Below are 22,664 nucleotides of genomic sequence, written 5' to 3'. Positions count from 1 at the left end.
CTTATCTTAGTTGCCGTTGTGCTGCATACGCCAGTCTAGGCCTGCGCGCATGCTCTTGTTAAGGCTAAGTATAATTTTGTTGTCTTGGGTATGGTCTTTTGCGTGCATGTCTTTGGATGCTTTGTGTAGGATTTAAGACCATACCCTTTTAGTCCCTAATCTAAGGAGTTTAGACCATGTAAATATATAAAATATACTTAGATTTAATTTCAATACACTGGTTGTGTGAAATTAGTGCTTACCAGTTAGTTAAAAAGTATAAGTTTGGAAAAGTTCGCAAATCTATAACATTTTCTATTTGTACTTGAACACCCTGAAAATGTGTTACTTTTTGTTTGATGAATCTCTTTAAGCCTAGTGTTTGTGAGATTTAAACTCATGACCTTCAAACCTTGGTTGTTCCTAAAGGCTTTGCCATCAAGCCCATTGGTTCGAAAATGTGTTACTTAATATAGACAAATTTGTTGTATTTGTACTTAAAAGTTCTACTCAAAAACTAACGACTCAACTTGGCTCATCATCATATTTTGATGAGAGTTAAGACTTATGATACATACCGTCCAAATCTCAATGCACAATATACAAGTCATCAATCCAATCCAACATTAGCCTTGTTAAATATTTGACACACAAAAACATACACCATAAAGGTCTTTAAATTGACTAAATACATTCGCAAATTAGCAGGTACATACAATTTCTATTTACAATGTTACTTACCCGAGCTCCTTGGGGACTCATTAAAGCACTTGGATTGATTAAGAGTAACATTTTGAGTCCCTTCGGGTTGTTTCTTTTTACGCCTAGCTTGTTGTGACATACGCGCGTGATAAGATAGAATGGCAAAGTCGTTTAAGCCCTGCAATGGGCTCAGGGCTTTAACAACATCATCCATTGAGGGCCGGGCCTTTGAGTCTCGGCTCAAACAATTGTATGCTATTTGAGAAACCTTTTGGACTCCTTTCACCGAGTAGTTTAGCTCCAATCGAGGGTCAACTAGTTGATATACTTTTCGCTTGTCAGCTAGGTATGGACGGGCCCACATAACAAGGTTTTGCTCACCACTTGGGCGTTTTTTGTCCATTGATCTTCGTCCTGTCAAGATCTCTAGTAGTACAACTCCAAAGCTGTAAACGTCACTCTTCGTTGTCAAGTGTCCTATGAAAACACAAATTAAAAACCTAATTAATCTTTACACGGACGGATTTTCATGCTTAATAAATATACAGTTAATAGTATATAATGAATAGTACCTGTCATCACATATTCCGGAGCGGCATAACCGTAAGTTCCAACAACCCTAGTAGAGACATGAGTCTTATCTCCTTGTGGTCCTGCTTTCGCTAGACCGAAATCCGAAAGCTTCACGTTATATTCCTAACAAAAGATACGAAAAAATATTAAGAATCATATAAATGTAACTTTAATACAAGTAATTAATGAGTTTTTTTTTTTTTTTTTTTTTTCAAAAGTGTATCGGTGAAAAAAAATATTTATCAAAACACGTGGTTTCAAAAATATTTAGCAAAATGACTGTTTCATATATTTTTTATTTTCAATTTAAAAAAAATCAAAGTAAAGTTCAAACGCCACTACTTTTAATTAATCTTAAATTGCTATTTCATATCTGGAATGAAATCAGACAATTAATTGTAGATGAATGAAATCAAAATCGCTGCTTGTTCATTAGTTTAGATTTCATTTTAATAGGATAAATTAGTTAAGAGAATAATAGATGAACTTCAGCCCTGAATATATATGCCCAGCAGCATCCTACTCTTCCACCATTGTACAAGAAGCTGAAGCTACTACAACCGCCAAATCTGGGACTTTGGCGAGATTCCGGCAATCTTCCCCGGTCAGAACCCAACCCATGATTTTACTACAGAAATACAATATTTCCTCTCCTTATTTTACTGTCCATCACGAATTATATGGGATTGTTATTTTATTCCCAGTTTAATTCTTTCCATTATTATGTAAACCTCATGCCTATTTAGGCTTTTTTAAATGAGAACGTAAAAGCATCTTTTGTGAAATAAACTCTCTGTACCAAAACTATATTTACGGCTACCAATGCCATGTGCATATAGAAATAGCCGGCAAGTTCAGTTGCTTCAAACGGAGTGGCTGTGAGTTCTGTTGGGGGCATCTACGAAATAATAAATAGGTGTCTTTTGCTGTGATATATGGTGGGTATCTTTTGTATAAAACCGTGTTTTTTACGCTACGAAAATGGTATGGAAACGAAGTTGAGGGATAGCCCGTGTTACCCCTCCCAGTCCCCTAATACACTAACTCCACCTCTGATGGGGCGTCGGAAAGTTCATGACCAAAAGGGCGTGTCTTTTAGTTTTTTTTTAAATTATCTCAACGAATTCTAGCTAGTTAGTCGTGATCACTGTTAAGCCACCGGACACATCGGTCGCCAGCGATCGGAAAAATGAAGAAGACATAGCTGTTAAGGGGTCGGGGTGGACGTGACCATGTGATGACTTAGATGGTGTTTGGGATTGAGTTTGAAAATGACTTATTGAGTTATTAGTTTTTCAAAAAGCCAATAAGTTAAAAATAATGTTTGACATTGATAAAAGTAATTTTTTTTTTTTATTTTGGCTTGTTGAAAGAAAGAAAATTGTTTTCAAAAGACACAAAACCCCGACTTCTTAAATGCCGTTTAGCTTTTTAAACATAAAATTATAAATCTAACCTCACAATTTAAAATAGCAACTAAACATGTAAATTTATCATATCTTTTTGTGATTATTTTACTATTTTCCACCACAAAAGATAATCTAAACAATTTTTTAAAAAAACTCCTTTTAAAAAAGTAGTAAGTCGATAAGTGCTTCTGAAAAAAAAAAAAAAAAAAACACTTTTAGAGTTAAATATACAATCCCAAACACCCTATTAATAAAAAAGAATATTGGATTTTAATAATCCCAACTATTCGTTGTTGGCCGCCAACGGTCCCAGCTTTAAAAATAACCACTGATAGTCCTAACTTTTAACATATTGGCCTCCAATGGACCCTGACTAACAGAACCCTAACGCCGTTAGTCTCCGGTTGCCGGAAAAACGTTATTTTTGGCAGGAAAACTCATTGTAACTTCATTATGGACCTTTGGGAACCTTTTTCTAGTAAAAGCCCCAATTATTAAAGTTCCCAGAAAACTTCTTTTTTGTCGGAAAACTTCTTTTTCGCCGGAAAACTCAACATTTTCGTCTCAAACCTCTTTCTAACCTTAGATCGGACCTTTAGAAACCTTTTTCTAGACAAAAACGGTTTTCTGGTGACCGAAGACTAACGGTGGTAGGGTTCTATTAGTCAGGGTCCATTGGTGGCCAATATGTCAATAGTTGGGACTGCTAGTGGTTATTTTTGAAGTTGGGACTGTTGACGGCCAACTGCAAATAGTTGGGATTATTAAAATTCAATATTCCTAATAAAAATAAAAAGAAAACACTAATGAAAGCACTTTGAAAAACAAAAAAATATCAAAACATCAATTTTAGTAAATATTTTTAAAATCACCAATTTTAGTAAATATTTTTTCCAGTAACACTCTGAGAAAACTCAAGTAATTAAATATACGTACCGTGTCAAGCAAGATATTTGAGGTCTTGAAATCCCTGTAAATAATAGGCTTTGTTCCTCCATGAAGGAATGCTAGCCCTTTGGCTGCACCCGTTGCTATTTTTATCCGGTTTGACCACGTTAGCGGTATGGTTCCTTCAAAACATTTAGCCATGTGTTAGAAGTAACCTTCATTTTGACTTTTATGGTCAAACATGTTGTTTTCTAAAATTAAAGACAATATTGACCGGAGCACATAAATGATACCAATAATATTGATATGTCATACACTATTCAATACTAGTTTTTATGTGTCATTTACTTATCACACATACATTTTAATGTTTTTATCTATGTATTTGACACTCGAATGTCACTGATTCAATAAACATTATAAAAATCTAACTGGCTTCGTCACTAAAAGACAATTTGTTAGAAATGGATATCAAGAAATCTTGATTCACTTATTTGAGATACTTACTTCTAAAGAGATGGTTTTCAAGGCTTCCACGAGTCATGAACTCGTAAACAAGTAGTCGTTGATCGTCTTCGATACAATATCCGATGAGCTTAACGAGGTTTGGATGATGAAGTTGTCCAAGAAAATCAACCTCTGCCTGCAAATACCATAAATAGAGGTTAGGTTGTAACAAAAATTAAAGTGATTATTTTAGAACAACAACTCACACACTCTCTAATTCTATTACTAAACTACACATTGATTGATCGAAGCCTTATCACTTAGAAAAACAAAATCTTATCCAACATCTTAATATTGCTAGGCCAAAATCCATTTGGTATAAAAGTGATGGGTGTACCTATTGGCACACCCAAATGCGTATATGCACACCAAAAGGGCTTTTTTGTCATATATGCACACCCTGTAGTGTCGAGCTGTAGCCAAAGCGCGGCGTTTTGGTCCGGTCAACCAGACATAAGACTGACGGGTCTGTTGACCGGATTAAAACGCCGAGCTTTGGCCGCGTTTTGGTCCTATCAATCAGACAAAAGACTGTCCGGATGTCTGGTTGACAGGACCAAAACGCGGCCAAAGCTCGGCGTTTTGGTCCGGTCAACAGACCCGTCAGACACCCGTCAGTCTTTGTCTGGTTGACCGGACCAAAACGCCGCGCTTTGGTCACAGCTCGACACTGCAGGGAGTGCATATAGGATAAAAAAGTCTTTTTTGGCTGATTATCTACACACCAAGTGTGCAAATAGTCTCCCCAGTGATACTTAACTCATCGTTTTATGTGATGTACAACTACTATACCAATCATGCATCAAAGAGTTGTACCATGTTACTATCAATGCAAAATTTTTTGCTTCCAAGGTACTAAGTACCAACTAGGGATGAGCATTTGGTACTGGGTACCGGTAGTCACTTTTTGTCATTTACGGTATCGGTATTTTCAGTATCAGTACCGGTTCGATACGTTACCGGTAAAATACCGAATTTTAACTTCAAATATCGGTACCGTACCGGTCCCGTACGGATACAGGTACCATACGGTACCATACCGAATATTTCGGTACCGGTACCCAATTTTGACGAATTTCGGTATCGGTATTTTTGGTACGGTACCGGTACCACACTCGTCCCTAGTACCAACTATGAAGTATTCACACTTTTAAAACTTGTGCAATTAGACATGATTTGCATAGAACAACAATCAATGCATTTGTGTGTTGCACCATGTGAACCCATGCATTAATTTGTTGTACCTCAAAAACCTACCAGTACTAGGAAAACAGTAATTCAGGTATGTTTCTAGTACCATTGTTCAAAAAAGGGTAAAATCGTTTCACTGAGTTGTACATTATGCAATAATAGGTGTTTTGTCTCATCATTTATAACACTTCTAGTTTTAGGAATGTCAGTGAGATGCATTAATCAGTTGTACTAATGTACTGTTACACGACACAATGTACCAAGTACTAACCACCCATTCTCTATGGCCTTGTAGACCATCAGGCTTCAAACTCTTGACTGCAACCGTGATACCCGACCCGGGTTTCGCTGGGGCGGTCCCGTTTTCCTCAATCCACCCTTTGAACACGAACCCGAATCCGCCTTCACCCAATATGCTATCCGGCCTGAAATTTCCTGTAGCCGATTTCAGTTCATGGAAACTGAATTGAAGAAGTTGACGTGGCTTTTTATCCGGTTCTTGATTTGGATCCGGATCCGGGTTTGGATTCGGATCCGAAGAGTTTTGTGGTTCGTTTGGAGCACACATCTCCCTGTTGCTAGCATTCAAGTAACGGGTCTCCGTAGCTAAACAAATACAGAACAAACAATTTTAAACAAAGAATTACGAGAATCATATGCTTTAATACTAAGACCAATATTTTAAAAACCGGTTTTTAAATCATATCGGGCGGTTTAACCGGATTAACTAATTAACCCTATAAATCTATAAAATAGAATTTCAACTCAAAAAATAATCAAAAACTATATCATTCCATAATAAAAAAAATATTTCAAAAATTAATTGATAATAAAAAAATAACCCAATGATCGATGTGGATTGTGGATGAAGTATAATCGATGTGGATTGTCGGCGCTAAGTTTTACTAAAAAAAGGTAAATCGTCACCTTTTTGGGAAAAACAAGATTAAAAGTCCAAATTTTATAACCTTGGCCCGGTACCGGTATACTTGTTTAAACCGGTATTATCAACGGCGGATGTAAGATTTTATTCTAATGGGTTTGTTTTGGTAAATTCTCTTTAATTCTCACTAATTTTTTCTAAAATCTACAAAGTTCTCACTAATTTCTTTCCGTTTTTTTTCCAAACGCACTGTGGGAACCCACATATATGGGCTGGATCCATCCCTAGATATTATAACCCAATTTACTAACGGTACAACTTCTTTGCCGTTCCCCTTAGTTTACCGGTATGATTCATGCCAGGCAAGCTTCCAGCATCCTAACCGGCCGGTTTAAACGAGTTCTTAAAACCTTGCATAAGACGTTATGCAACCAGCTAAACTTTCTCTTTCATATCAGCAAAGAACTACGTATAAATGCATTATATGGTGTTTGTAATTCTGTAACTAAAACTGGTTGTATGAACACTAAATAATAATTCAGTTAACCAAATATTTAAGAATATATATCTACAAACAAAATTGAATATATTTAAATAAAATACTATAAAGGTGGTAACTTTTTGAAATACGAAAGAAAAGAAAGTACCTGCATCATAAACAAGACTGGATCTTGGAAAAGAAGTGGAAGAGTTTCTTGTTGATTCAAGAGAGGGTTTACAAGAACCATTGCTAACAGTTCTCCTTAAAGCTGACCAACATCCACACTTGTTCTCCATACCTTCTTTCTCTCTCTCTCTCTCTCTCTCTCTAGAATTGATGTTCTTTCATTGGGTGTTGATGATTCAAGAAATCTTGAAACAATATTAGCAAAAAGAAAGATTTACTACAAACCAATTAATATTTTTTCATGTGGGTATTTATAATTCAAGAAATCATATGATCATAGACGGTGAGTGTCTTTGATTTAAGAAATCTTGGGTGGTGAGGGAATTTCTTTTTAATCTAGTATATGGTTTGGTTGATGTGAGAGAGATTTTAGAGAGAGAAGAAGGATTCTATGTTTGTTGTTGTTTGTGATGGTTGAGTAAAAGATTGTAGAGAAGAATCAATCATGGCCATCATCACCACCATCCACATTGTGTACAAAAACAACTTTTTTGCCCACCACTCTCTCTCTCTCTCTCTCTCTCTCTCTCTCTCTCTCTCTCTCTCATTGCAAAAAGGAGGCTGTGAAATGGGACAATTTTTAAGTGATTTTAAAGAAACCGAATCATTCATCATTCTCAAAAGAAATTTTGTTAATTAATCACTAAAATATAGGGAAAAAGTATGACTTAAGATAATCCCATATATGGTATATTTTGGTGACTTAAAAAAATTAGCTGATTTGTAAAAGCCAACAAGGTTACTTAATACACAAATGTGTTATTGTTAAAGTTAGTCGCAACTCATCACATACCATACTCAATCATCACTTGACACCGTAAAAGGTTACATTCCATCACACTTGTAATGGTTCTCACTTATCACTCACTTTATTTTTTTAATTAAACAAATAAGATATAAAATTAAAACAAATAAAAAAACAGTTATAAAATGCAATAAATTAAAAAAATACAAACAACAAGAAAAATAAATAATGATACTTAAAAACTAAAATAAAATACTACTCTTCTTGGAAATCAGAAATATATCTAAACCACCAAAGTGTTCCTTTAGATCAACGAGTCGAAAATGTGTTTCTTTGTTTCACAACTCCAACTGAATATCCTGAAACATCTTTTCAATAAACTGCAAAACACAACCCGAAGAGTCGAGCGGAAATGTACCTGGGTACTCTATATCCCAAAAGGTAAATTTCAAAAACTATAAAGATATATAAGTGTAGAGGATTTTTAGACTTGATAGGTGAATTGGAGTGTATAAAATGGGTAAAGATTGGGTGTATTTATAGGTTAAAATTGTTTCTTATTTAAGCCCCCCCCCCTCAATCAAACAACCTCCACCGTCACTCGTGATGAACATTACAGATTCAGGCTCCATCAAGCATGATCAAGTGCTTGTAGCGGTGTTCCATCACCCACACTCCTTCACAGACCACCCAAGCACCTTTTATGTGTTATGGTGTATAATCACCATGCAATTGCTAACTTCCTTTTGTTAAAATCTTTTATTATTTTATTGGTTAAAAAACATGAAAATATACTAAAACTCCATTTGAATATAAATCACAAAGTGATCAAAGAAAGTTTAATTGTAAAAAATGTTTATGTTGTGAAGGGTATATGTGTGATTTCACCTAGCTCCTCTTTCTTCATGATTGCCAAAATTGGGCAGAGAAATGAGACAGTTTTAGGGTGATTATAAGGGTGAGAGGGGCACTCCCCTCCCCTGTTAGGGGAGTCCCCTCTTTTACGCACACCCAATTAGGTTATGTCACGTCAATTCCCCTCTTAAACTCCCCTCACACCCTCAATTTGATGGCGGCACTCCCCTCTTAGGGACTTGTTTTTTTATTCAAAAAGAAAAAAAAAAGAAATGTTTTGATTGGTTAAAAAAAGGGTAGCCCACTATCTCTCTCCCTCCTTCAAGCAGTGTCTTCTCCCCGATTCCCCTCCCCGATTTGGGTCCCCACAGTGATGGCGGCGGTGTTCCCGATCGGGGAATGGGGTCACCGATTTGGGTCCCCGCTAGTGCTGCGGACACCCTAAAGAAAGATTAATTAACCTTTTTACAATGTTAGATGATTGCCATCATTGTTACAATTTTATTATCAATAAAAGGATTGCTTTCAAATTCCTTTCCCTCTCATTAAATTGAGGCCGCAAAAGGATAGTTTCTTTTGTATCACATTTATAACAGAAAATCAAAGTAGTTAATTTATGGAGTTTTATATCTTTATTTATAGTTATGTTTAATAATAATTACGAAAATAGTTATATGATACCTAATGTTACCACAGTGTATTTACTTTTAATTGCATGTCCGATTTCAAACCCAATATTTCTCGTTAGAAACCATGTCTGTTAGCCTAAATGATTTTAGATTTACTTTTCCATTCATATAACATTTATAACTCACAAAAAATATATACCCTTAGCTAGACTGAAGGGTGTGGGATCATGATTGAAACATGATTTGCCACGTAGAAACATTAATGAAAGACTACACCACCCACCCCGTCTTGATTGATGATGGTTGGTGGATATTAAACCACGAGTACCATGGCCCTCCATTTGATGACTTAAAAGACAAAAATATATTAACATAATAAAGAGGATAGTGGTTTTGGTCATGATCACACCTTAAGGGTAATGGTTTTGGATAGTGAATTAGAGGTGGGTGACATAACACCTATATAAAGGGTCATGGTAATCACAAGGATCATAACCACACCCTTTAACCCTTAAAAGATGAGTCACAATATTCAAATTCTGCATCATATTCAGAATACTTCATTACATCTATAAAGTGTGTATTTGGTAAAAAGTTGTCATGCTATATTCCAATTTACACACAAAAAGAAGAGCACAAGAAAGCCAAATGACAAGTAGTATCAGACCATGTGTAGTAGTTAAGAAAAATAATGCTCCTACCATGGGACATTATTCGATGTGTGTCATCCCAGTCAGTATGGGGCGTTATTGCAAAAGTGATGTAGTGAGAATAATACCCATTCCAATCATTAAACAAAAAAAAAAAAAAAAAAAAAACAAAGATAGTGCTCATTGGTTAGTCAAACAGTTGACCACTCCTCATTGGCCACCATTTATCTCTTAAGCGTTATAATTAAAACGCTTGTATGCAAATTTTCAAAAAGTAACGCCCCAAAACGCCTAGTGTAGTGGGGGAGGGGACGTTTTGGGGCGTTTTTTTTTCAACTTTTTTTAAAAATAACGCCCCACTACGGGTGGTCTCATAAGCAGTAGCACTTAAATCTAATACAGACTATCTAAATATATAACAACATTGTATAGTAATTAGTTATATAAGAACATTCATTATAGACTAATATTTATTAAAATAATTAAGTATATAAATAGATTCAAGGGTAGAGGATCCTGTAAAAAAGGCCTAAAGTGTAAGAAGGGTAAGAAAGAATCTCAGCCATTAGATCTTTTGATCTAATGGTTAAGATCAATAGGGACCAAATTGTAAAATATTTTCATTCATTTGGACTAATTTGAAATATCTAGGGGCAATATAGTCTTTTAAACCCACTAGAATTTAGATAATGCACATGTAACTTCCCCCCGTCTTTTTTAAACGTTAATAGCTTTTTGTACGTAACTTTTAAAAAAAAAATTACACCATAATAACGAGCGTTTTTTTTATCTTTAATATGAGTACCATATTGCTATACTTATATAGAGAAAAAAATATGTTTCGATCAGATGTTTAGTCAATTAATGGTGTTATATACTTGCTGAATGGTGTTATATACTTGCTGAATGCTGAATGGTGTTATATACTTGCTGAATGCTGAATGGTGTTATATACTTGCTAAATGGTGTTATATACTTGCTGAATGGTGTTATATACTTGCTGAATGGTGTTATATACTTACTGAATGGTGTTATATACTTGCTGAATGGTATTATATACTTTCTATAATTAAGGTGGCGGTTATGAGAAGTTTTTAATTAATTGAATTAATGATAAAATTACTTGTTTACCCTTTTCAATTAATTTAGATCTAATGACTGAGATTCTTTCTTACCTTTCTCACACTTTTGGTCTTTTTTACAATAACCTTACCCTAGATTCAAGTTTATTTCAATTTAATAGTTTTTTTTATATAATTGGTATTTGCAAAAAAAGTTAACTTACAATTATTACAAATAGAAGAACCCGAATCGAACGAAGTTTGTAAGCTTTTTTTATTTATTTTTTCTTTTAACTTGGAATCGAACAAACTTTTTGCAATAAAACAATGTTGATTACGATTTACGAGTGAGGGAATATTAATTAATAGGGATATACATACTTTCACCAGATTAACTTTTTTACATTCTTATTCCATTAACAAATGTACCTTTAGCTTTTATGTTCAGTTATTAAACGACTTTAATTTAATTTTAGTTTACTCAATGGTTGTCACACGCTATTATGGATTATGTTCGATTGCTTACTCTTTCTTTTTTGTTACTTATAGTTTAATTTTACATCAGATAAATATAAGGAAATTGTTTAAAAAGAAAACGTTACACTCACGTGTCTTCATTCTCACCTTTTGAGACTCCAGCCCATCAAGATCATGATTGACTACGTTTAGAACAAACCAATTAGGGTCACCCAAAAAAGGCCAGTTCAAACTCTGTTTGTATAATATGTTTAGGTGGCTTTTATAGAAAGTAATATATGTTAAAAGGGGATTAGGATCAAATACAAAGGATCCTAATTGTAAGAAGTGTAAGAAAGATTTATAAAGTGACAAGTGTCCAATAACCTAAAAAAACCCACTACACAAAAAAACCTCACTAAAAAAAAAAAACTTAAACATCCACCACCACCAAAAACCTAAACCCCCACCCCCCCCACATCACCCACACCATTTTTTTTTTTTTTTTTTTTTGCCGAGGGGGGGGGGGGGGGTGTGGGTTTAGGTTTTTGGGTGCTGGTGGGGGTGGGTGTTTAGTTTTTTTTTTAGATTTTTTTTAGGTTTTTTTTTTGGGGGGGGGGGGAGGTTAGGTTTTTTTAGGTTTTTGGGGTTTTTTTTTTTGGTGAGGTATAGTTTTTTTTTTTTTGCCGCGCGCGCGCGCGCGCTGGGGGGGGGGTGTTTAGGTTTTTGGGTAGGGAGGGGGGGTTTAGGTTTTTGGGTAGGGAGGGGGGGGGTTTAGGTTTTTGGGTGGTGGTGGGGTGGGGGTGGGTGTTTAGCTTTTTGGTGGTGATATAGTGGGTTTAGTTTTAGGTTATTGAACACTTGTCACTCTATAAATCCTTCTTACACTTCTTACAATTAGAAGCCTTTGTAGAATAATTTGACCCGTTAAAAGGGATATCACCAAAATAGAGAGATTGATCTAAATTTTATTAAAGAGTGAGAACTTTTTGAACTTAAAAAACTAGACATATATAAAATTAAAGGATATCTATTACACCCCAACTGATGGCGGAAGCATTGGAATGAGACGAAAACGAGATTGCTCGAGACTTTATAACTTGCTAATTGTAACAATAATTAAGTAATTCGAATTTTATTTCATACTAAAGGAGAAATACATTGTTTTGGAATGGAAAGTACAAGATATTGCAAATAACATAATGACATGAAACAAATTCATAAATTAAAGGTAAGTTGTTGTAAGTACATCACCTAAAACACATCCTTTAACTGGTTGATCCAACAAAGAGTGACCCGATCTCTGATCTGCAAAACAGAACACCATTATGAAACGTTACAGGAATGAGGTTATTCCTGTAACCACCCTTCGGCGTGAGAATAAGAACTCGTTTGTGGGAGTAGAAAAAATGTAATACGAGAGAACAGAATACCTTACCTTCATGACAACATATTTATTTATACTAAGGCTATAGGGTGTGAATGGCATGGTTGGGTCATCAATCGCTACATAGGATCATTAATTGATTGCTACACCACCCTCTTGTCTCATCCACCATGATTCCCATGGATTAAACCATGGCAACCATGGGCCTCCTTTCCTTATTCAATATTTTCCTTTCATTTTCACAAAAAATAAATTAAAATAAGATAATAGTGGTTTGAGTCATGACCACACCCTTAGGGTAGTGGTTTTGGATGGTGGATTAGAAGTATGTGACATGTCGCTGACGTGGAGGATCATGGTGATCATGAGGGTCATGAACACACCCTATAGCCTTATGGGTGAACTTAGGGTTTCCCCTTAAGTGGGGAAGTCAGTTAGGCGATCTTTCCTATTTTGCCGGAGATTATTTCCTTCGTAAATTTGCATGGATATCTCCTCCATATTTGTTCATTATCATTTATTCGATGGTTAATATTCGACCCAGAATGACTGGGCCGGGTCGTTCCTTCACCTGTCCCCCCAGTCCGATTCTATAGGGTTTTGCATGGGGTTGGACTTAAAAAAGTGATAAACACTAAAAGTATGCCAATAAATAAATTATTAAATGAATAAGCAATTAAATAAAGGAAACAAAATCTCTGGACGCCTGGTATCCGAAAGGGCGTTGACGGCGTCAGTTATCACATCAAGTGACTTACTTATTATGACCTGAATCCCCACACATCAATTTGGGCTTCATTTTTGAATTTTAAAATGTGGAAATAATTGGTATAAATGGGAGATTGATCTCAAAAGGTCAAGACTTTTTTCCGCAATTATTTCGACCGTCGTTTTTCCCTTCTTGTTTTCTCTTCAATGGCCCCTAAAACCTCTGAATCATATTCTCGCGATGAAGCCCTGTACTTCAAATGGAATAAAACCTCATTTGAATTGTTGCATTAGGTCGGAATGGCATCCGGTGATGCCGTCGGAGAACGATACCACCTTTCCCCTAAAGGACCACCAGGTCACTCTATTTGCATATTTCTTCAAGTTCTACAACTTCCGGCTTCTGTTGTGCGTTAGGTGTAATATAATTTAGGTATATATTTTAAGCCCCTTTTACACTTTTTAGCCAAGTTTTAAATTTATAAAACACGATATTTACTAACACTAAACACACATATGGGCAAGTGCACCCATCGTGGACGTAGTATAGTGTTGGTAAGATACCGAGGTCATCCAAGGACACAAGAGCTTTTAGTACCGGTTTATCCTCAACGTCTAATCAATTAATATGTTAGAAAAAGGTTTTTAAACTAAGAAAATAAAACTAACTAAAATGCTGAAAAATAAAATAAAAATAAAACATATAGACAAGATGAATCACTTGGATCCGACTCGTGTGTAGTGTAACCTATGATTATTTTTGCACTTTTGCACTTGTTTAAGAGATTATCTTAGTTATTGTAGTAGGCTCCTCTTTTGGAGGCGACGTTACCCTCAACCCAGTAGTTTGAGTCAGCAAGGATACAATCCTAAAGGGTCGGATTATTGAAAGATAATTAATTAAGTTATTAATGCATAATGTGGTAGGCCCCTCTTTTGAAGGCGACGTTACCCTCGGCTAAGTAGTCTGAGTCAGCAGGGATACAGTCCTAAGTAGCTGGGTTAAAGTTTTAATAGTAGTTTAACTTATGAGGGGATCAAAGAGTTTGGACCTCCGCCATCCAATACCGTTGGGTATTGAAGGAGGTCCTACTAAATTTGACCCAGGTCCTTTGCAGGATCTATACACTGAACAATGGCAAGACTTTTACCAAACCGTTCCCTTAACCCCCTGTAACATCCGCCAAATATGGGTATTAGAAAAGTCCGACCAGTTTTGAAAATTCAGATATGAACAATTAACACCGAAATTTCTTTCTCACAAAATAAACCATCGATTAAACTATATATTTATTTGGTTAGTTAGCTAATTACTTGATTATTTGTTTCAACTAAATATATAAGTATGAACTAAAGTTTACAATATATTTTTTACCTAACCAGTAGGCATATTGTTTAAAATAAAATGTATTATGTATACACACTCGTGACCTGTTTTTCAAAATTTAAACATAAAATATATGTTTCCCTTATTAACATGGAATTTCTAATATACATTGATCCAACAAATATCCACATTTATATTGACAGCCTTCTAAACGCCGTTGATTCCTCGGGACCAAGCGACCGCATTTCTTTTTTTTCTTTTTGCCGCCAAAACAAGCCGAACCAGTCAACTGTGTTTCCTTTGCTTCGATTCGCCGATTGTTCGGTGATTAATCAATTCCGCGTTTCCATTTTTTTTTGTTTTAAATCACGAACCTAGACTCTTTATTTCACTCATACAATAATTCATTGCTTCTTTCCATACTTTGCGAGACATGAGAAACTCTATATAAACGACTTCCGCACAACCATCTCGACACCCTCACCACACCTTTCGAACATCGCTACACATTCGCCGGAGAACCGAAGTCACCGGAGGGAACCATAGCCTTGCCAGAGATCGGAGGCGATGTCGGAGACGACCGAAGCCACGGCGAGAATCACACATTGTCGTTCGGTATACTATTCTTTCCTTTTCCTTCTTTCTTTGTTAGTCTATCCATCCTTCTTTTCATTTTCATGTTCATACAAGACCATGCAATTTAGTTATAACGAAGAAGATGACATAAACTTGTTTCTGTCATTTTGTTTTTTTTAAGAATATGATAACAATGGATGTCTGCATATATGTTTTATTATAGTAAATGAAGATGACACTGTATAGCCAAAATCAATTATTTTATTAAAATAATATATTTACACTTTATCATTTATCAAAAAAATAGTTTACCAAAACTAAAATCCATCACTGTTTAAACCATATTATAACTAAGGATATTTTATTTAGTCAAATACATAATTCAAAATGTTTGGTTGTTTTAAATAAAATATGTATATATTGGTTAAAGTCATGTTTTAATAAGTGTTTTACAAAGAATGTTGTCATTCGAATTCTTAACTTTCGAAAGTCACGTATTATAATTTTTCCATCATCCCACTATTTAGATGTCTTTTTTTATTTATTTAGTTTGAAAATGCGGTTTGAAAACTAAATCTTTAAAAGGGCCATGATTAGAATGATGCATGATAATAATTTAGGGATGTAATTAAATTGCACACCTTAAATAATAGAATAAATATTAATTAGATCGTTATTGTGACATTCCATATTTAGGATAATCGCTTATGTTCGTTCTCTTGGAATTCTCCATCCTTACTCGTGCGTTATTTCAAGGAATTCTTATACGCAACCATTGTGAGTACACTCGACCCATTTATATTTTAAACCACTTTTGGGTTGTAACATGTTACCATACAAAAAATTTCACTTACACACACTTAAACATACTTTGTGAACTCAATCCGTTATACATGCTACTTGTTATGCTAGATAATACATGCTTTATGCCATTACTATGTTATACCCTCGCTTAACAATTATAGCCCTATAGGAGTAGCACACCACCCGACGGGGGTTTGTTAAGTCATTATACTATACGGTCTCGTCACTTTTGTGGCGAGGGATGCTAAATACTAGTGGACACTTTGGGTTTATACGTAATGTTATGCATGCTAGTACCTTGTATACAAAATGCCATGTGGATTCGAGTAAAATGCTTTATACTTATGCTATACTATTCAAACCTTGTGTACTCGCCTTTGCTTTTGCATTGACTTTATTTTAACATGTTACAGGTGGATGTTGACGATGCATGGAATCTAGTAGGATGCTTAGATACACACTTAAAAAAATTGTATTCATATTGTATTAGTTTATTTTTCATGTTGTTGTATTTTGTTTCAAAACCTTGTAATTGATTCTTTAGAAATGGAATGAAATGATCATTTAAATACTTGTCACAATTATTAGTGTTATGATGTCTCGAGCAATCTTCACACTTCGTCTCATCCCGATGTTTCCGCCATTGGTTGGGGTGTGACAGATTGGTATCAGAGCCATAACTCTAGGGAATTAGGAAAATTGCCATGCTTTTGACCTAGTCTATAGTTAAGCACCAAAATTCGACCATATTTGCTTCACATGCTACTTTTATGAGATATCCTTACATGTTATTCTTGAAATGCCTCTTACGTGTTATTTTCTTAAAATGCTTTATGTGCTTATATTTGTTATTGTTATTTTGAGCATACGTCTTTTACTCCTTTATACTAAAATCGAAACCACTTGTAATACACAAACAAGACAACTTCACCAAAATAGGCGTGAAACCCACAATTTGGTGAATGACTCTCAATCTTTCTACTTTTCTTTTTACATGAAATTCACCATCAAGTTAGGATTGAAATCCTCACCTTGATGGAGAAATTCAAATTTCAAATTCTAGTGGACCCTCGTCAAAGTGTCGAAATTAACTTTTGACCCAACGAGTACCAACCACACTTAGGATACTAAATCGCCAAGTTAGGGGTGAAACCCGCACCTTGTCGACTAGTTCCACTTCTCGATTTTTGTTTTTCATAAATCCCGCCAAGTCTCGAGATTTCGATCGATTTGTGACATGTAGTAACCGGAAGGGTAAATACCGTTAACCGACTTGTCGGCGAGAGTATTTTACCTATTAGGCCAAAGCATGCTCCTCAAATTCAAAAGATTTTTTGACCACTTTGGTTAGTCAAAGTTCCACTTTGGAACCATCCAAATCTTAATCAAACATGTGCTCTATTATTTATTTTATATACGATGCAATCTTTCGAATTCGAATTTACTTTCGATATTTACTTCTCACACACACACAACATATTAGATCTTTTTCATACATTTATACATATGCATGATTTCATATAATTTAGATTCATTTTCCTTGTAACGACAAGTGGAGACATATCATCGAGATAGGAGTGACTTCCTTACCTTGATGATTAACTCCAGTCCTTTTTTTTTTCTTAAAACGACCTCACCAACGAGTTAGGGGTGATTCCCTTACCTAGGTGATCGTTACCAAAATGTCTCTTCAAAATATCTTGTTATGCAAACCCGATCATATGTTATACCTAAATTGTTTATCATTATTCAAAATACCTACTTATACAGATTTCAGAATACATTATGCTTAACCAATGAGTACTTTATATCCTCTGACTTATGCAAACTATATTCTACCTTTCAAACTAAGCTCAATCTAATTTTGATTCGATAAATTCAACGTTTCGTTTAAACAACTATACATGCATATCATCATACACGTTTTAGTCGTTGCAACGCGACAAATTCAGTTATATCATTCGTATTTACATGCTCAACCTTTTGAGCACTTTTACATGCTTACCTTTGTTATGTGTGAATAAACACTATATACGCAATCGTTAGTATTCGTACTCACACTCACACTCATATTCATAATAATACGTTTTATGCTCATACTTATAATCATATTCATACTTATACTCATGCGTTTTATGCTTATACTTATACATTTCATGCTTATACTTATACTCATACGTTCCATGCTTATACTTATAGTCATACGTTTCATGCTTATACGTATATTCATACTACTCATACATTCGTACCCGTACGCGAGTGGAATCCGAGGGATTCGCTTGCGTTGGTCCCTTACATACTTAAGCATGGACTTGCTTATATACTATATTCTTATACGTACACATCCTTAATTTTAAATTAAGTATACCCTGATTCATACTCAACTAGTACGAGCTATGCGGATCATGCGACGATCAAAATAATCGTGGGTGCACACGGGATTATAGTGATAGGCGCATGAAAACCATAGAGTGTACTACTGTGTATGGACAATGGATGATGGTGGTGGATGATGGTGTTGTGATGGTGGTGGGTGGTGGGTGAAGTGTGAGAGAGGTGGTGTGCCAAGGGATGAGTTGCAAGAGCTCCAAACACTCCTATTTATAGGCTGAACAGAAGCTCGGGCACAGCCCCGTGTCCATCCGCGTCTCTCTCCTCATTAATTGCAATTCGAATTTCATTAAATGCGTCTGCAGGAAGTTGACCACGCCCCCGTGTCCGCTGGGCACGGCCCCGTGGTGTGCAGCAGAAGCTTCTATGACTTTGTCTTTTCTGCTGACACTTGGGCACGACCCCGTGCTCACTGAGCACGGGGCGTGTTCAGTCTTCTGTCTTCTTTGTTTTGCTTGGGAAGATGCTGTCGGGAGGTCGGGCATGCCACTTTTGTTCCTTTTCTTGTATTTATGTTAGATTTAGCTGTCTTTTTGCGTCTTTTGTTCATTTGAGCTCATTTAATCCTGAAAATACAAAAGGAAGACAAAAGCACACTTTTTCCAACATTAGTACTAAAAAAAGGTTAGTTTTATGCCACAATTGATGTAATTTATATGTTGCATTTTGTGCACATCAAATACCCCCACACTTGAATCTTTGCTTGTCCTCAAGCAAAACTCTTTATAATGTTGGCTTTTTTTTCACTCTCAAATGGAATGGGTAGAAGAGAAGGTTTTTGGGCTTGTCATAGAGTGTCGGGATTTCTAAGATTCTTTATTTAGGTTTTATTTTTTATTTATTTACAATCCTATTCGTCATGATTTATTAAAAACGTTTCATAAAATAAATTACTTATTAGGGCATAACATACCTTTTTAAAATTTCATTTATATACAAGTTCACACACCTCACGGGGAATCACTCAACACTCGGCCGAAGGTGTATTTTTTTAGTGAATCACTCGAGAGCGGCATGGAACTTACTCCTATCATAAGCTTGCCAAGCAATCAATCCTCCTTCTTTTTAACTATATACCTTTGTAAATATCAAGAGGACTTTTTGGGTGAAGGGTTAGGCTTGGCTAAAGGTGGGTGGTTGGGTTAGTGGTTAGTAAAAGGGCGAAAAGCGTAACAAAACGTCGGTTTTTTTAAAGACTTTTTATTTTTTCAATTTTTTTTATTTCATTTTATTTTGATGAACCATTCTTTTTCAAACAAAGTTATTTTTGATGAACTTGTTTGTTTATTTGGTTTCATCAAAATGTATTTTTTTTTCAAGTCATAAGAAAACCGAATGTTGTTACTAAAAGAAGGGGGTAAAATAAAAAGTTTTAGGTGGGTAAAAAGGGTGATTTGTTTTGGGTTAAGAAATGAAAAGGTTTAGGCTCAAAGGGGTTAAATAGGGGGATTTTGGGTAGGTGGTAAAAAAAGTGAAAAATAATGGTGTAGAAAGAAAAAAGGTTAGTCCTAATGCCTCTATCATTTACTTACTTGGGTTTAAGTTGGTAAGGACCGGGAATGTATTGTCGTGCCAAGTTCTAGAGTAGTACGAACCAAGCGGCTATTCACACAAGAAACGAAAAATGAGCATTTAGTGTAAAGATATGTATTTGTATGCTCGATAAAGGCTCAAAACTCACTTTTGTGGGAAAGGGTTTTTATGTGATCAAGTATATTTAATCAAATTTTAACTAAGCTTGTCATGCCGTTTCATAATTTTCTTATGTTGGTTCTTTTTATCACGACGCTATCGGTTGTAAACTTGTAAAAATATAACCTTGTTAGAACTTGAATTCCTAACTTAAACTTAGACAAGTAAAAAGAAAATGAAAATTTTTGAAAAAAATTTGGGGTGATTAGCGGTTCCAATAGAGTTTTGTGTAAGACTTGTTATTAGGACTTGCAAGATTCAAGGTTTTAGCATGCCCCCACACTTAAATTACACATTGTCCTCAATGTGCCCTAAAAATAAGTTTTTAGGTTGATTGAATGTGTAAAAGGGTGTTAAATGCAAAATTTTATGTTACTGGCACTCTGGACACGGCCCCGTGGTGATCGGGCACGGCCCCGTGTTCAGGTGCCGGTGACAAAAATTAATAAAGAGAAACAGAAGCCTGGACACGGGGGCGTGTTCAGTGAACACGGCCCGTGTCCAGTTACCTGAACTGGGCGATTTCTGCAGATTGTGCAGCACGGGGCCGTGTTGGGCGGACACGGCCCGTGCTGAACTTACTGTAATGAAGAAATTGTTGTCGGATGACGCTGTTTTCGTGCATGGGGTGATGTTTCTCATTTCCCTTGTTATCCTTCACCATCCCGAGTGTGTTTTATTTCTGCAAATTAAAATTAAACTAAAAATTAAACTAAACTAAGGATAGTTCTGCGGAATGCCTCCGTGGTGCGCCACGTTTATAAGGGTCCTTGGCTAGACCCAAAGTGAGGTTATATGTTTTCCGAGCGGGATGTTTTGCATCCCATGTTGCACCGTCGGAGAGCATCATCCAAACTCGAATCAATAACCTTCATGTAATTGACCGGGTCATCGTCCTCTACTCTCTTCCCAACCCCAAACTTCACTTCCTTATCCCCATACTTCAAAGTGAGTGTTCCGTCATTCATGTCTACTACTGCTTGTGCGGTGGCTAGAAATGGCCTCCCTAGTATGAGGGGGACTTCGGTGTCTTCTTCCATATCTAGTATGACAAAGTCGGCCGGATAGACGAAATTGTCGACTTTGACCAATAGGTTTTCAGCGACACCTTGTGGGTATTTGACGGATCTGTCGGCAAGTTGTATACTCATCTTGGTAGGGCTTGTTTTTCCTAGGCCGAGTCGCTTGAACATTGATGCGGGCATGAGGTTAATGCTAGCCCCAAGGTCGGCTGGTGCATTACGAATGGGGGATTCCCCGATCGAGCAAAGAATTGTGAAGCTTCCCGGATCAATCTTCTTTTGTGGGAGTTTGTTGAGTACGAGGGCGGAGCATTCTTCGCCTAGGTTAACTAATTGCAATGATTCGATCTTTCCTTTTATGAGTGAGGAAGTCCCTCATGAATTTTGAGTATTTAGGCATTTGAGTTAGGACTTCAATAAAAGGAATATTAACATGCAATTGTTTTAGTAGACTTTCGAATTTTGCGAATTGCTCATTGGTCTTTTGACGAATTAACCTACCGGGGTACGGAACCGGAGGAGCCTTGGTAGGCTCTTGAAGTAGAGGAGAAGCCTTCTCTTGTTGGGGCGGTGTTGTGCTTTCCTAAGTTGGTGGTGGCGGAGCTTCTGCGGGACCCACGGTACGGTTTCTTAATGTTATGAGATGAACTTGTGCTTTCGGGTTTGTTTCAGTATTACTTGGTAATGCGCCTTGTGGTCTCTCGGAGAAATTTTGAGCTAGTTGATTTATTTGTTTTTCAATGTTTTGTATACTAGCTTGTTGATTTCTAAAATTCGATTCCAATTGTTGAAATCGATCCGAGTTTTTCTTTTCAGTGTCGGAGATGAGGTGGGATATAGTATCTTCAAGCCTTTCTCGTCCACCTTGTTGTTGAGGGAAATTTTGTGACTCATTTCTTGGTTGTTGAAAGTTTGTTCGTTGGTTTAGGCTTTGTTGGTTACTACTATTGCCAGGTTCTCTCCAACCAAGGTTATGGTGGTTACGCCATCCTTGGTTGTAGGTACCCGTTGGAGGACCCGACGGCCTAGGTCTATTATCAATGTAGTTTACCGACTCTGATTGATCATTTGTTTCTTTCATACAACTCTAATTTTCATGTGGCCCACCACACCCTTCACAAGCCATAACCGAGACCGTTTTTGTCATTTCTAACTTTTTAATTTTTGAAGAAAGGGCCTCGATTTGGGCTTGTAAAGAAGTGCTTTCATAACTTTTTATTTTGATGAAGCATTTCTTTCAAACAAAGTTCTTTTTGATAGACTTGTTTGTTTATTTCTTTTGGCTTCATCATCATCATATATTTTTTTTTTCTTTTTTTTTTCTCTTTCTTTTTTTTTCAACATAAGGAAGTCATAAGAAAAACCGAGCTTGTTACTAAAACAAAGGGTTTAAAATAAAAAGGTTTTGGTGGGTAAAAGGTGTTTGTTTTGGGGAAAGAAACGAAAAGGTTTAGGCTCAAAGGGGTTAACTAGGGGGATTTTGGTTAGGTGGTAAAAAAAAAAGAAAATTAATGGTGTAGAAATAAAAAAGGTTAGTCCTAATGCCTCCATCATTTACTTAC

General features: G+C 36.0%; 1 protein-coding gene and 1 long non-coding RNA gene across 2 annotated transcripts; one reads left to right on the top strand and one right to left on the bottom strand.

Annotated features, from left to right (window-relative positions):
- Positions 1-582: 582 nt before the first annotated feature.
- On the bottom strand, positions 583-7,342 carry LOC110940325 (receptor-like serine/threonine-protein kinase At3g01300). Its single transcript, XM_022181881.2, has 6 exons — positions 6,780-7,342; positions 5,521-5,855; positions 4,059-4,194; positions 3,600-3,733; positions 1,254-1,377; positions 583-1,158 (listed from the first exon to the last, which is right to left on the bottom strand). The coding sequence occupies exons 1-6, from the start codon at positions 6,907-6,909 to the stop codon at positions 713-715; spliced, it is 1,305 nt and encodes a 434-aa protein (XP_022037573.1). The 5' UTR covers positions 6,910-7,342; the 3' UTR covers positions 583-712.
- Positions 7,343-14,932: 7,590 nt separating this feature from the next.
- Positions 14,933-16,457, top strand: LOC118492354. Its single transcript, XR_004893331.1, has 3 exons — positions 14,933-15,232; positions 15,890-15,970; positions 16,411-16,457. It is a non-coding gene; the product is annotated as an uncharacterized LOC118492354 (long non-coding RNA).
- The last annotated feature ends 6,207 nt before the right edge of the window (positions 16,458-22,664 follow it).

Source organism: Helianthus annuus, chromosome 5, assembly GCF_002127325.2.
Source record: "Helianthus annuus cultivar XRQ/B chromosome 5, HanXRQr2.0-SUNRISE, whole genome shotgun sequence".
NCBI classification, from domain to species: Eukaryota; Viridiplantae; Streptophyta; class Magnoliopsida; order Asterales; family Asteraceae; genus Helianthus; species Helianthus annuus.
Note: the sequence above shows the minus strand (reverse complement) of the source record. Positions and strands in the feature narration are given on the sequence as shown.

What these genes read in the sequence shown, in the direction of transcription:
- LOC110940325 (XM_022181881.2), bottom strand. Translation starts at nt 6,909, where the DNA reads ATGGAGAACAAGTGTGGATGTTGGTCAGCTTTAAGGAGAACTGTTAGC. An exon ending in AAGGCCATAGAGAATGGGTG is followed by an intron (nt 4,195 to 5,520) that starts GTTAGTACTTGG and finishes TGGTATTTGCAG; the next exon opens with GCAGAGGTTGATTTTCTTGG. An exon ending in TGAAAACCATCTCTTTAGAA is followed by an intron (nt 3,734 to 4,058) that starts GTAAGTATCTCA and finishes AATGTTTTGAAG; the next exon opens with GAACCATACCGCTAACGTGG.